This window comes from Apteryx rowi, unplaced genomic scaffold (genome assembly GCF_003343035.1).
Source record: "Apteryx rowi isolate R43461 unplaced genomic scaffold, aptRow1 scaffold_885, whole genome shotgun sequence".
In the NCBI taxonomy this organism is placed as follows: Eukaryota; Metazoa; Chordata; class Aves; order Apterygiformes; family Apterygidae; genus Apteryx; species Apteryx rowi.
This window is the reverse complement of record NW_020451188.1, coordinates 213214-227199: the sequence shown is the minus strand read 5'-3', so window position 1 is coordinate 227199 and position 13986 is coordinate 213214. Positions and strand designations below refer to the sequence as shown.

The 13986-nt window shown below is 39.1% G+C and overlaps 1 protein-coding gene across 1 annotated transcript in view; it reads right to left on the bottom strand.

Annotated features, from left to right (window-relative positions):
* Positions 1–659: 659 nt before the first annotated feature.
* Positions 660–13986, bottom strand: part of XPO4 (exportin 4) — a 79208-nt gene continuing 65881 nt past the window's right edge. The window contains 3 exon segments of the mRNA XM_026090965.1: positions 660–9033; positions 12373–12465; positions 13727–13844. Of these exon segments, the coding sequence (XP_025946750.1) occupies positions 8836–9033; positions 12373–12465; positions 13727–13844 (409 nt within the window). The 3' untranslated portion in view covers positions 660–8835.

The following is a 13986-nucleotide window of genomic DNA, read 5'->3' as shown; positions in this document are numbered from 1 at the left end:
ATCCATTAGAGCTCAGCCGCGTAGTTACGTGGGCCATGTGCATCACAGCTTCCCAGGAACTTAGGTCACACTATAGCACAGATCATGCGGCAGCCTTTTAAAGCCTTTCCATCAGGTCTCTGACTCAAATTCAGGCTCCAAATTCAAGTGGAATAGTACACTTCCAAGTAGTACCACATCCAGTCTGTGCATGCCCAACTCTTTCCCCACTGAAGATGCAAATTGTTTAAGAAATACCACAGTGGTAAGTTGTTATAATGCCTCCTTCTCTTCTGTCAGGCTTTGTGGATCCTTTGCAAGTATTTCAGGGACCACAAAAAGGTCTACAAGACTTCAGATTGAAAAACGCTCTACTTAAAAGTGACCACTGGGGGAAAACTCGTGGTATTTACATTCTAAAAGGATTTTACAAGTCATTTTTGAAAAACTGAGCAAAGTTACCAGTATCTATACCATAGCACATTTTAATATCCGTTGTCCATACTATATGCTGTTTTCTCCAAAAATGCAGCTGGGGCAATGAACGCTCTTCCCAGGACAACCACGAGATACATGCTAGCTTGCAAACTTGGTGGAATCCTGTGGCCAGAGCCTTCTCGTGTTTGTGTTCCCCCCCTCCCCGAACAAAGATGTAATCACTCTGCCATCACAAGAACCAGGAAGGAAAATATATAAAATATATTTAGCAAAACCAGTAAAATTAAAGTGGAACAGAAAATGCAGTCAAGTAGCAAACATTATGTACAGCAGCAGATTTTTTACAGTTTTTCCTATACATACCTCTGCACTCGTTTCACACACTCTTTTTAAGGAGGAGGAAGAAAACAGAAAGAGGCTAGTGTTAAGAAACATTTTTTCTGAACAGTAAATGGGATTTATCACTGTTTTTGCTTTTGAAACTCCAACTCAGGCTATAGATACATCTGAGAACAATAAGAAGAGGACACAATTTTCTCAGTCCCTAGATTCAAATTATGCTGTCCTCCTTTTACAGATTATACTGCTATTTTAAATACAGTTACACTTACAGGATCTAGACATTATCTGGCCATCTTAAAGGATGTAGGTAACATACATTTTAACTAAGATACAAAACAGGTATCTAATTTTTCCAGCTTTCCTGAGGCTGAGTGAATTGTTTAAATACATGTGCGTTTATCAAAATCCAAGTTACAGTACATTTTTAACAGTAGTTTGTTAAGAAATCATGAAAGTGCATAACAGCCTAAAAGCAGGCAAAAGTACTTTAGAAGAACAGTCTTTCCTTAAAATGGCAGAAGAATATAAGCCTTCCCCAAAGTAGTGTCGATCTTGTGAGAGGACTTCAGGGATCTTCCTAAAGACTCCAAAGTGTGGTGAGTTTTTGGTTTCGTTTTTTTTTTCCCCCCAGAGTAACAGCAATCACTTGAATGAACAGAAGACCACAAAAAGTACTGGTGCGGTACTAAAATAAATATCCTGACAACCTATTAAACCAGTAGATGTGAATGAAGCTTTCAAATCAACACTTTTGTTGGGGTCTAGTGATGACTTTCATTCAGTAAACAGCATACACGGCAACAGACTGGAAGCGATTTGAACTCACCCCAAACCCAAGCTGTTTCATCCAAAGCACAAAGTTACAGCAAAGGAATCGCACGCACCTCCGTGGCAGTGAGCAGTCGGCTGGGCACGGAGGCAACGCCAAAGGGCAGCCTGCCACGTGCAAGGCTGCTACCTTACTCCAGTTTGCAAGGGCAACACAGTGTCAGAAGAATCCAACTGATGGACGTTAAGGTGACAACTGTTGCTCCATGAGATTCAAATACTGATGGAGAATGAGCAATGAGTGATACATTAGTCACAATGGGTAATTTCAGTGTTTTAGGAGATGTAGCTTTGTCTGGCTTTGTCTGTCTAGCTTTTACCTAAATAAAGATGATTTTATTTAATTCATGAAACTTACGCTGGTATTATCAAATTTCAGTTCAGTTCCAAAACGGCACTCTTTTCCCCTGCCAAAAGTGTTGAATAAATTACAGCATTTACTAATCCCACTAAGATTACACTGGTTGACAAATTCTGGGATAACACTTGTATTATGGATTTTTCTTCTTACAGATTAGCTTGATTTTTTCCATATCAAGGTTGCAAATTGTTTTTACTTTCTTCTCCTCCTTCCCTCTCGCCGTTCATTTAAGATCTCCTTCTTGTTGATCTGCCAGACAGATTCCATTTGGAAGGTTAAGATTTCCTACCTTCTTGCTTATAATAAGTGGCAAACGGTGAAGAAAAAAACCCTAACTCCACAATATATAACTGAAGCGAATGTAAGTTTCATAAAGGCAAAAATGAGTATTTTTTGCATACACTTACACAAACAAATGTGAATAAAGGCTTTGTACCCAAATCATTCAAGTTTATTCCAGACCTCATATTTATGATAAAGCAAAATAGTTCAATTTTCTACATGAAAGGCTCTTAGATATGCTGCTGTTTTTCCTCTTGCCAGCTGCTTTCAGGGATTTGCTATTAATTACCTTAAACGTTTCTGTCCTTCACCAAAATACTCACTTAACTAAACCAGGCCAATATAAATATATTGTTGCAATAACTTTTACTTCTCTAACCAATAAAATTCAAGCAATACATACAACCAAGATGTATAGCAAGCTTTCACCATCATAGTCGTAGCGTAGTTTTACTTTCAGGATTTGTGAAGCTTTTTCTTTCTTTTAAGAAAAAAAGATTTGAATGTGTCAAAGTAAAAGGGGAACAGCACAAAATAACTGCTGTTTGCCCAAATGCAATTATGTTATCGCACATTAAGAACTGCTGCCAGTAACTGAACGTTTCTGAAATGCATAGAGTAACATACTCATACTGCTGCATATAACTTACATGGGAACACATGACAAGTCTGGAGAAAATTTCCAGGCCAGATATCACAATAAACTGTTTAGATTAAATCTACACAACCACTTCAAGACCCAGTAATTTGTATTTGTATACAAACGTTACCAATAATAGTGACCTGAAAAGTCATCATTAAGGTTTTTTTTTGGAAAATAGGGGAATAAGTAATTTGCTTATATATTCATTAACGGCCACTACTGGAAACTGTTAAATATTTGTTTTATTTTACTCCAGTGTGAGATACTCCTGCCGCACACCTATTCACATTTTTTGCTGTTGATGGACAAACTCATGCCTGAAGTACTGATGTAAATCTAGTTACCCAATTAACTTCAACTGAATTACTGCTAATTCACAGTAGCAAAAGAGCACAATGTTTAGCTTGAGGTTTCATAATATTCATATTTTTGTTTCTACTATAAGGAGCCATAACAAATGCCATTTCAGGGATTCAACAGCTGAGAATTTAGAGAAATAATATTAAACAAGAATACACACACATCACACACGGCCAAAACAAAATAATAAAAGTCTTTAGTGAAAAACAATTTTATCCTTCTCCTGCTTATGGATCTTAGAAATACAGAAAATATTGATTGCAAAATTGAAAATTCAGTTGTGATAAGGCTCAATTACACAGCCATTTCCCAAGTCTTATTGCAACAAATTGTGAAATATTTCTATGCAACTTCATATCTTCAACTGTACAAGTAAAACAATACTTGAAATTAACTAGCACTTCAATCCCTGCCTTTTTCATTTTTATTTTTTATAAACTCAAAATAGTACTGAATTATACATTTAAAATATTTACATATTTGACTGACAGCAGTACCAGCATTTATTGCCTTAAAACTGCAAGTTCACTGCATGGAGGTTCCTTAGTTTGCACAAAGGGAACAAATAAAAGTGGATTTTATTTTTCCTAATTATAAAATCTAGTATAATTCAACGGGAGATTGAAACGTGTTAACGAGTGCTACTGGAAGGTATTTGACTGATTTCAAATATCAACCTATAACGCTTGGGAGACTGAATGGGTAGTATTTGCTGTTTGAGGCTGGAAGGTTCTTCCAAGTCCCTTACAGGAACAGCTTAAGATGCCATGGAAGGTAGGGCTGGGAAAGGAAGAAACAGAAAAGTAGAAACTACTTTCATTCACCAAGGAGAAAGGAAGGCCAGGCATATCCTTGTTCTCCACTGCCAGGGCACCAGTAAACCTAACATCAAGAAAAAGGGGTTTGTAAGACAGCTGAGCACTTATGGCTCTAGAGCAAACCATACTTCACCATCTGCTTCATGAGTAGTGCTGGGAAGCACTAATCTGGTTTACGGCCAAGAGGGTCTACATGACCTACTTTAATTAAAGCAAGTTTAGAGGGGTGAGGGTGGGGTGAGGAGGGAAACCCTGGCTCTTTGTATTTGAACCGTATCCTCAGGCTCTGGTTATGCTGAGCAGACCTCGCACGACCAGAACGGCCTGGAGAAACAAGTGGTGCTTGTTCTTAGCAGAGGAAAAAACCCCCAACCTACCACCTCAAGTGGCACTTGTCACAAGCAGGGGCACCAAAGCCTGAACACGCACAGAAACAACAATCCTCTTGCTACTTAGAGCAGAACTGAGGCACGCTGGTGAGGAAGCATATCTTATTTAAGAAACCACCTTTTTAATTGGCTGTAATGGAAACAACTACAATTTACAGTAAGTATTACTGTACTGCTGTGGACCACTCTCGTGGAGTACTGTACTGCTGCTGCCTCTGCTGCGCTTTATAATTATGAAAATCTTCTGTTTTCATTACAGTAAATCTTACACCTCACAAAAACTAAAATTAAAATATTTAATATTTACAGAGCATTTCAGATCCTCAATGCACTTATAGGCATAAACTAATCCTCACAACAGCCCTGTGAGGTAGGTAGGTATTGTCGCTACTTTTTTTTTGTTTTGTTTTGTTTTAAACAAAGACACAGTTTTAGCGACTTGCCAATGGCCACAGTGGACCCAGTGGAAAATCTGATACAAAATGAGAAGAGACTGGCTCCTACTCCTGCACTTATATTCTTAAACTACTTCCATAAAAAACACCCCTTATGTAATTATTTATCTGAAACTGAAATTAAAGTGTTCTATAATAGAAATGCTGCATTTGTTTTTCTGAATGGTTTCACAGATCACCGAAATTAGAATTTGCATTACTTTTCCCAGCATTAGATTATAAATGGACAATTGACTTTTCTGTGCAAGCTTATTTTCTACAACTACATGGCTTAAATAAAATAGGGATTTATCCAGGTAAATATTGGGGCTTTAGTAAGTGCTATGCACTATGAAGGAGAAGACCCAGATTGAAATCCCTCTCTTTCAACTAGTAAGATTTGGACATGCTGAGAAAACAAGTTTCTCATTCCTGAGGAAAACAGTGAGCCCTTTATCACTAACCAGTGAAACACAAACTTTTGGGCAATAAGAAGTAGCAGATTCTGGTGGCAGTCAGTGAAGATGATTAAGGCATAATGCATGTGAAAGTGGAAGTTTAATGCAGTCCACTTCTGCCTGTCCATGTGTCCCTGCACTATGTAGGCCTTGAATTTCATGATTCAACTAGACAGTCATGCTTGCCAGCATCAAAATAAATAGGTTGAACCACAGAAAATTATTAGGCTAGCATTTGAAATAGGTATTACAATAGGATAAGGGCTGGAGAAATGGGAAATAAACTACTTGATTTCTTGAATGAAAACATTGGGGCAATAATCTATTTTAGCAAGAAAAGAAGTCTTATGTCTAGACAAATATATTTATTACAACTGTATCATGCAGCATTTATAATTCAGTCTGAGTTGCATGTTTTTTCAAAAAAACACATGCATTTTTAAAACCATTATTCACTTTGCACAGTGAATGGAAAATCAATGCAGTGATGCTACAAAATTTCAAAACAGTTACTTGGAGCCAATCTAGGTCCACTGAAAATGGTCTATGAATCTTTCTCATGGACTTGAATGAGCTTTGCATCTAGATCTACAGCAACTGGATGTGTAGAAGGTCAAAGGATGGGGGGCGAGGAGGGATATACAAGCCACACAGTTTAGGTATAGAAGCAGTCACCTAGCCAGCAGGAGTATGAATTAAGAAAACTTATTCCTAGAGCCTTTTGTAATAACTTCATAGATGTCACTACACAGAAACATTTTTGCATTTGCTCTAGAAGAAGCATAAAATGGTATGGAAAAATCAAAGTTGAACACACGAGAATGGAAGAAAAAAATGAAAAAAACAAGATAGGAAGAATGTTGTCTAGCATAACATTAAGCAATAAAATTATTTTTAGAAGACGACCCTTACTTGGACAGTTTCCCTTTAATATATAACATCAATTTTAAATGAAGGGCAAAACAAAGTTTTAAGCAATCATCAAAACTAATCTTTGAAAGTAATTGTTCATACTTAATTTAGCAAGTCTTGATAATCAAAACATATTGTATGTCAGTGCTTGTGACTATACGATGGGCCTGATTAGAAAAGCAATGGGTATGCATATTACTTTATTCTGAACATTAACTAAATTCATACTCCCATTCATCAGTTACAATATTCAAGAAGATTTCCAAATTTTAAAGTTCATAAATATTTTTAAATATTGAGCCAGCTTTAGGGTAAAAAAGTGAGAGTGCCAGAGCTAGTCATAAGAGAAATGATGATTGAGAACATCAATTTTTCAGTTAGATACAAAAAGGTTGAAGGTATTTGCCATTATTTTTTTTGGAGACTTTGGCCTAGATGTTTGACACTTGAGTACATCACAACAAACTAGCAGTTCCTACTGCTGCTTGTGTTCCTAGGATTTAATGCCCCTCATCTGAGAGAGAGAGAGAGAGAGAGAGAGAGAGGAAAAAAAATCAAGTTTCAGAACTGCTGTGCTACAGAATGTACAAACTCAAATTCTAGAAGCAGCTCCAAAAACAAGGCAAAAACCCAAGCAATGAAAAAAAAAAAAAGTCAGCCATTGGAACAGTTTAAAAACAGAAGGATCCACTGGGATCATTATCATTAGTGCAAATGCACAGCCAAGAAAACTTTTAAAGAAAAGGTTTAGTTTATCCAGGAAAAAATCAAAGGCAACATCCCTGCTCTAAACCACTATGCAAATTGCCTTAGAAGTAGAATACAGGTTGGGAAGGTATATTATCTAACAAGTTTTATGTTTGCTTTTTAACGGGTAAATCTGCCCTCACCCAGTTCTCACATAAAATAAAAGAGAAAAGTATACTGACAAGATGGCATTTTTGGCCTTGTAGATCCATGCTTGAGACAGCTATAGATTTCACTAAAAAATAAAAAAAGCTCTAGATTGCTTATAGCACAATAGTACAGATTTATGTCTTAATTCTGGCTATTGTGACTAATTTTGAGATGAACAGCTGAAGGATGGCACAGAGTTGCAAACATGATGCTATACACAGTCATTTAAAGGTGTATATACTGTACATTTTATATAAAAGTTAAAAAACAAAAACATGGGAAACATTCAACAGCACAATCTAGCAGAGACCTTAAGCGAAAGGGCCAACTTCTTCTGTCTCCATGTGTTTCCACAAAAAAGACTGTTACTAGACGTGCAGCCTCTATGTTTGCTTCAGTTTTCTCTGGCTCAAAACTAGAGGCAAAGCATGCCCAGCCTCTGTGCCTCTGTGCCTCTGTGCCACTCTCCCTTGTTGGTCCACTATACTCAGGGCACTGTAACTCTGCTATCGTAATAGCTAAAGTGCTGATATAAAAAACTGAGCAAGAGCAGAGCAGCAGGGAGGGCTCTACAGAAGTGGAGCTAGTTTCAGGAAAAACAAAAATCCCTCTCAACATTGCAGATCTTAATCTTTCTTGACTTAAATCAACTAAGTATGACCTTTGGGTAAAAGGGTTTCAAGCCCCTGTCCTAGCATAATCAGTTTGTTGTTTTACCTAATGCCCCAACTTAAAAAAGTTTGTGTAAGTCAATAATTTACACCTTTTGAGTTGTTATTGCTTTAGCAAACAGTTCAGTGTAGAAATACATTGCAGTTGTGTGCAACCTGGAGAGGAATCAAAACAGATACTGAAAGTAAAACTACACATGAACCTTGCATTAGACACTCATTCCAAAATGACACATGTCAACATGAAGGGCTGCAACATGTACACAGCAGCTTAATGCCAACATCCTAAACCAACTCTGAAGACTCAAATCTTGCCTTAGATTTCTTATCTAAAGTATGTGAACTTTTTTTCTTTTAAATTAAGGCAAGGAAATGGCTACAGTTCCTAAAGTTCATTTTAGGGGAACAAAAATATACACCTTTTTTCCTCTGAACTTTAGGCAGCAGAACATAAGGTAAAAACCTACATTACACTGAACATGCAACTTCAGGTTGATGTAGAAAAACAAAACTAAACACAAGTTAAAATACCATTTGGTGTTTTCTTTTTTCGTTGGAACACAAACTCAAACTTTAGAGAGGAAAAATAAAGCTTAAAATCAGCTAAACTATTTAGAGCTTTGTATGTGTCTGCATCACACACTAACATGGTTTTGGGTAGGAAAAAATCTGTATGTTTATCTGGCTACTCATTTTAAACCAGTGGGGGGGGGGGGGAAGGCACTGAATTTACTTTTCATTGTGCCCATATCTGTTTGCACGTATATGGAAAGAATTTAAATTCAGATTTTCTGTCCATTCTTTTCACAAACAAGTATGACAGATTGCAGCTAACACATAATAGCAGAAGCTGATTCAAAGTTGACCTCTCCTATTCCACTGTGTTATGTTCAAACTTCCAGGCTCTCTAAAATCTGAGATGGCTGCAAAGAACCCAGAGACAGGTACAGGATTTAGTCAGCATTCAGCATTTCTCAGTGCATTTTGCAGAAAGGGTCTAAAGTAGGCATAGAGTTTTGTTGTTTATTTTACACAGAGAAGTCCACCAACATTTGCCATAAATTCTTCTAAACTCTTTAAGAAGGCCATCTTCTGCTTACGGTCCAGTGTAGGAGGAGTGCTGCTTGCAGTAAGCTTGTTGAAGGCATCTGCTAATCGCTGGTAAATTACTGGATCTTGTTGAGTTGATAGCAATGTTTCAACTAGCTCTGAATATTCAGCCTGTTGAATAAATAACAGCTTTATTAACTTCAAACAAAAAATTGTATACAACTTCTCTCACCAGGACAAAATCCAGAATCAAAGCTGTGACAGAGAACCATCAGCATCTCTCCACCTGCGATCCAGCTTCACCCACTAGTGTACCAGAAGTGCACCTGGACCTGCAGCCTTTCCCCTCTTTCAAACCAGAGAAAGCCTTTCAACCAGACTAGTTTCTTTAGAAAAGCTAAAGAAGCCTGTAGAGCTAGGCACCATGCTTTGTAATGCAGAGTAAAAAGCAAGCTTTTGGCACTCCCTTCAGTGTGCCTTCCGGCTCTCCTGTAGCACAGGCTCATTTCTATAAACTGCATTTCTTCCTTCCTTCCTGCCCCACGTTGTGTGTGCCTTACCAACCATTTGCACCTCCAGTTTTCCCTTTTCTAGATTCCTTACCCTGGGATAGAGAGATGTTACACAAGAATTTCTGATGCTCACTTGGACAGAAGTGTAGAAGAAGAAACATGTTAAACATGGCTAAAGAGACAGTGAAAGAGAAATGTTGAGGGTTTTGAGAACGATGGAAAACTTGCTGCTGTTTAGGAAGTAACAGGCTCCTGCTCAGCTGCTGTGGGGAACACCAGCTTAGCTGCGAGGCAGGGGCACAGCTCCCAGAGCAAAGTTAACAAAGACTATGGCAGTCTGCTCACCAGGGGACGAGACGGGGACCTAAAAACACTGCTGGGGGCCGAGATCTGAGCTGTTGTTATGGAGAGACTGCTGAGGCTCACCCAGCTCTCAGATTACTACTGCTGGTTGTTCATCCACATGCCACCAATGACACTGCCAAGGGACATGTGGAGCCAGCCTAGAGTGACTACCGAGCTCTGGGAGAAAAGGTAAAGGACATGAGAGCCAAGTCGCAATCCCTTCAGTTCTACTGGTGAAGGGGAAAGCCTTAGGGAGTAGTGGACACATCCTGAAGTTGACTCCAGTGGCCACTGTCACAGGGAGCACTGTTTTTCATGACCACAGGTGCCTCTTTGAGGGATGAGGGCTGCTAACAAGAGAGAGGATGCATTTGACAAAGTGGTTTAAGAACATCTTTGTCGATAGGCTTGCCAATCTGAGAAGGGATTTAAACTAGGTATGTTGGGGGATGGTGGTAGCAGCTTGCAGTTAAGTGAGGGGACAGAGAGCAGGTGTAGTAAGAATACAGGGCAGGGTGATGGGTGCAAGAGAATGCTCAGGAAGGACAAAACAGACCAAAAGGAGGCCAATCTCAAATGCCTGTGTGTAAATGCATTCAGTCTTGAAAACAAACAGGAAGAGCTAGAACTSTAGGTGCTGACACAGAACTGACATCACTGCAATAACTGAGGCATGGTGGGACAGCTGGTATGACTGGAGTGCTCTGATGGATGGATAGAAGCTCTTTTGGAAAGACAGGCAGGGAAGAAGAGGACAGGGGATTGCCCTTTATGTGAAAGGGCAGCTCAAATGACTGGAGCTCTTCTACGGGTCGGACAACCAGCCAGGCTAAACAGGGAGTCCATAACTGCACTCCAGTGCAAGCAGGACACATGCAGAAGGTAGAAGCAAGGGCAAGCTACAAAGGAGGAATACAGAAACACTGCCTGGGCATGTAAGAATGACAACAGAAAAGCAAAGTTCAACTAAAGTTGAAACTGGCAAGGGACATCAAGGAGAGTTTCTATCAGTACATTAACAGTAAAAGAACAAAAAGGGAAAAATGTTGCTGAATAGAGCAGGTGATTTAGTGACAGCAGACACAGATAAGGCAGAGACACTCAATGCTTTATTTGCCTTGGTCTCCACTGACAGGTTTTCCCAGGCCTTTGTGACTAGAGATAGAGTTCAAGGAGGAGAGGAACTACCAGTAGTAAAGCGGATCAACTTAGAGATCTCTTGAGAAATTTCGACCCATACAAGTCCACGAGACTCAATGGAATTCATCCAAAGGTGCAGAAAGCTGGCTGATATCAATGCAAGGCCGCTCCCCATCATCTCTGAAAGATTGTGGAGACTGGGGGAAGTCCCCAGCACCAGACAAAAGCAAATGTTGCACCCATCTTCAGAAAGGGAAAGAAGGACAACACAGGAAACTGCGGGCTGGTAAGCCTCACTTTAGTCCCTGAGAAATCATGAAGCAAGTCTTCTTGAAAGCCACTTCTGGGCACATGAAGGAGAAGGTGATTTGGAACAGTCAGCATGGGCTTACCATGGATAAATCAGGCCTAACTAACCTGATTGTCTTCTATGATGAAATGACTGCATCTGTGGATGAGGGGAGAACAGTAGGTGTTGTCTTCCTTGATTTTCATAAGGCTTTTAACAGTCACCCATAGCATCTTTGTAACCAAGCTGGGACATTATGGTTTAGATGGGTGGTCTATTACATGGGTGAAAAACTGACTGTATCATCAGGATCGAACCGTTGTGGTTAATGGTTCATATTCTACCTGGAATCTGGTTACAAATGAAGCTCAGGAGTCTATCCTGGGACCTGTCCTCTTCAGCATTTTATCAGTGACCTGGAGGAAGAGAGGAAATGCACTCCCCTCATCTATGGATGAAAGCACACTGCGGAGTGGGGAGGCGGATACAGTTGATGCATTCAGGGACAGGGCTGATGCATTCAGAGACCTAGACAGGCTGGAAGAATGGGCTTACAGGAACCTCACAAAATTCAAAAAGGACAAATGCAGAGTCCTGCAACTGGAAGAGACTAGCCCCCTGCAACAATATAGACTGGGAAGTGACTGGCTGGGGAGTAGTTCTGCTTTAAAAAAAAAAAAAAAAAAAAAAAAAAGAAAGAAAGAAAGACCTGAGGGTCCTTGGACAGCAAGCTAAACACGAGTCAGCAGTGTGCCCTACCTGCAATGAAAATAACAGCATACTGGGCTGTATTTACAGGAATGCAGCCAGCAGATCAAAGAAAGCGATTATTTCTCTTTACACAGCACTTGTTAGACTACACATGCAATACTGCGTCCAGTTTTGGGCTCCCTAACACATGAAAGATTTTGATAAACTTGAATGAGTCCAGCCACCAAGACGGTCAGGGGCCGGAAATACATGCCTTATGAGGATAATTAAGCATTCAACAGGCTGCTCAGAGAGGGTCTGGAATATTCATCTTGGAGGTTTTCAAAACCAGGTTGGAAAAAAGCCCTGAGCAACATGATCTGGATTCAGTGTTGACCCTACTTTGAGCAAGAAGTTGGACTACAGACCTCCTGAGGTCCCTTCCAACTGGAATGATTCTGTGATTTCAGCCAGATGCACCATAACCATTGTCCATGAACAAACAAGTGGTTTTCAAGTGTCCAAATGCCATACCTGATGCAAACACACTAATGTGTAGAATGCTTCACCTGCTGCAGTTGTCATTTCTGTATTGTGCTTCTGAAGTACCAGCATATCAAAGACCATCTGAAATCATAAAACAAGAGCAGTTACAGAAGAATTCTGAGATATAGGCTAAACTTTTCTGCTTTACTAACAACAGCTGTTGAACTTCACTTCTGATAATAACGAAGAACTTGTATTTACAAACATCCGAGTTTTTTTGAATTTTAGGTACCAGTAATTGGAAACTTGGAAAATTCTTTTAGAAGTTGAGTCTTGGCTTAATGGCACAAATTCACATCTCAAAGCACTGAAAGCTGCTATTGATTTACATGTGTTTTCAGAAAGAAACAGCATCTCTTGCATTTTTCTCCAAAAGCTGCTGATAACCCAGAGGAAGAATGAATCTTCCAGAATAAAACAGGAAATTTGTTTCTCAAGTCCTGGAGATTCCCACAGCTCACAGAAAGCCAAATAGGGAACAGATTAGTAAGACTGATATTAGAATTTTAAGCGGGAATTTAGGGAAAAGGCAGAAAGCTATGTTAACTTGGAAGAAATATAAAGATGAGTAAAATTATTTTAAGGTGTTTCTCATTCTCTCAGTTTAGCTGATGTAAGCTCTTAATGAGCAGTCCACCAGTAGTCTGGATGTCAGTTTGGCAAGAAGAGATTATGCCTTAAGCAAAACTGAAATCTTTACTGAATCAGGAGAAAAGCACAGAAGTTCCCCAATTAATTTATTCCTGGTTAGCATGAACCTGGCTGCTATTAGTTCACTCCAAAATTCAGTGAGGTGGAATGGATGGTCCTAAAAGGAAAGTACCAAATATGACACTAGATTAAGAAAAGGCATGATTCATCAGATAAATTGAATAAATGAGAGCATTTTCTTCTTTTATTCTAGTACCCAATTATGTTTTCTCCTGTCTCTTGTTTTAGTATGCTACCTAGCCTTCAGTTCACACAATTCTGGTACTTTCTAGTTCACAGCTTTCACAGTAAATTTAACTGCTAAAATTGTTGATCACCTTCATTCCTGAACTCATGTACAGAGCACAGAAAAATACATTGCACTCTGAGAAGCAGAGGTCTTTTGTTGATTGGTAACAAGTGATTTCCTCCCTCTGTGCTTCCATCCTTCTTTGTACTCTAGTCCAGTGTCTCTAGTCCATGTCCTCTTTCTCCTTACAAGTTCTCCTGCAGGTTCTTTAAGCGAGGGGCTATTCCTTACTATTTTTTTCTATGACAGCAATTAATCTAGTAAAATGTGATCACCATTTGGCCTCTTGACACTACTTATAAGGAAAAAAACAAAGTAACATGAAATAGTTAGATAACTTACCTTAAGAAAGTGCCTTGTTGCTAGAAAGAGGGTTGAATCTGTTTCTTGTGCTTTTGCACACTGCTCTGCTAATGGTGTTACAGCCTCCAGACAGAGCTGGCAAACCTCAGAACTCATTCTGATAACAAGTGTTAAAGAATCAAAGTCAGATTTCAGCCTTGAAATTGTAGTAAAACTTCTCAGTGCTGTCATTCAAAAATACTTCAAATTCTTATATGCTCTAAGATTTCTTTTTACTACAGCACTGTTAAAAATAATAA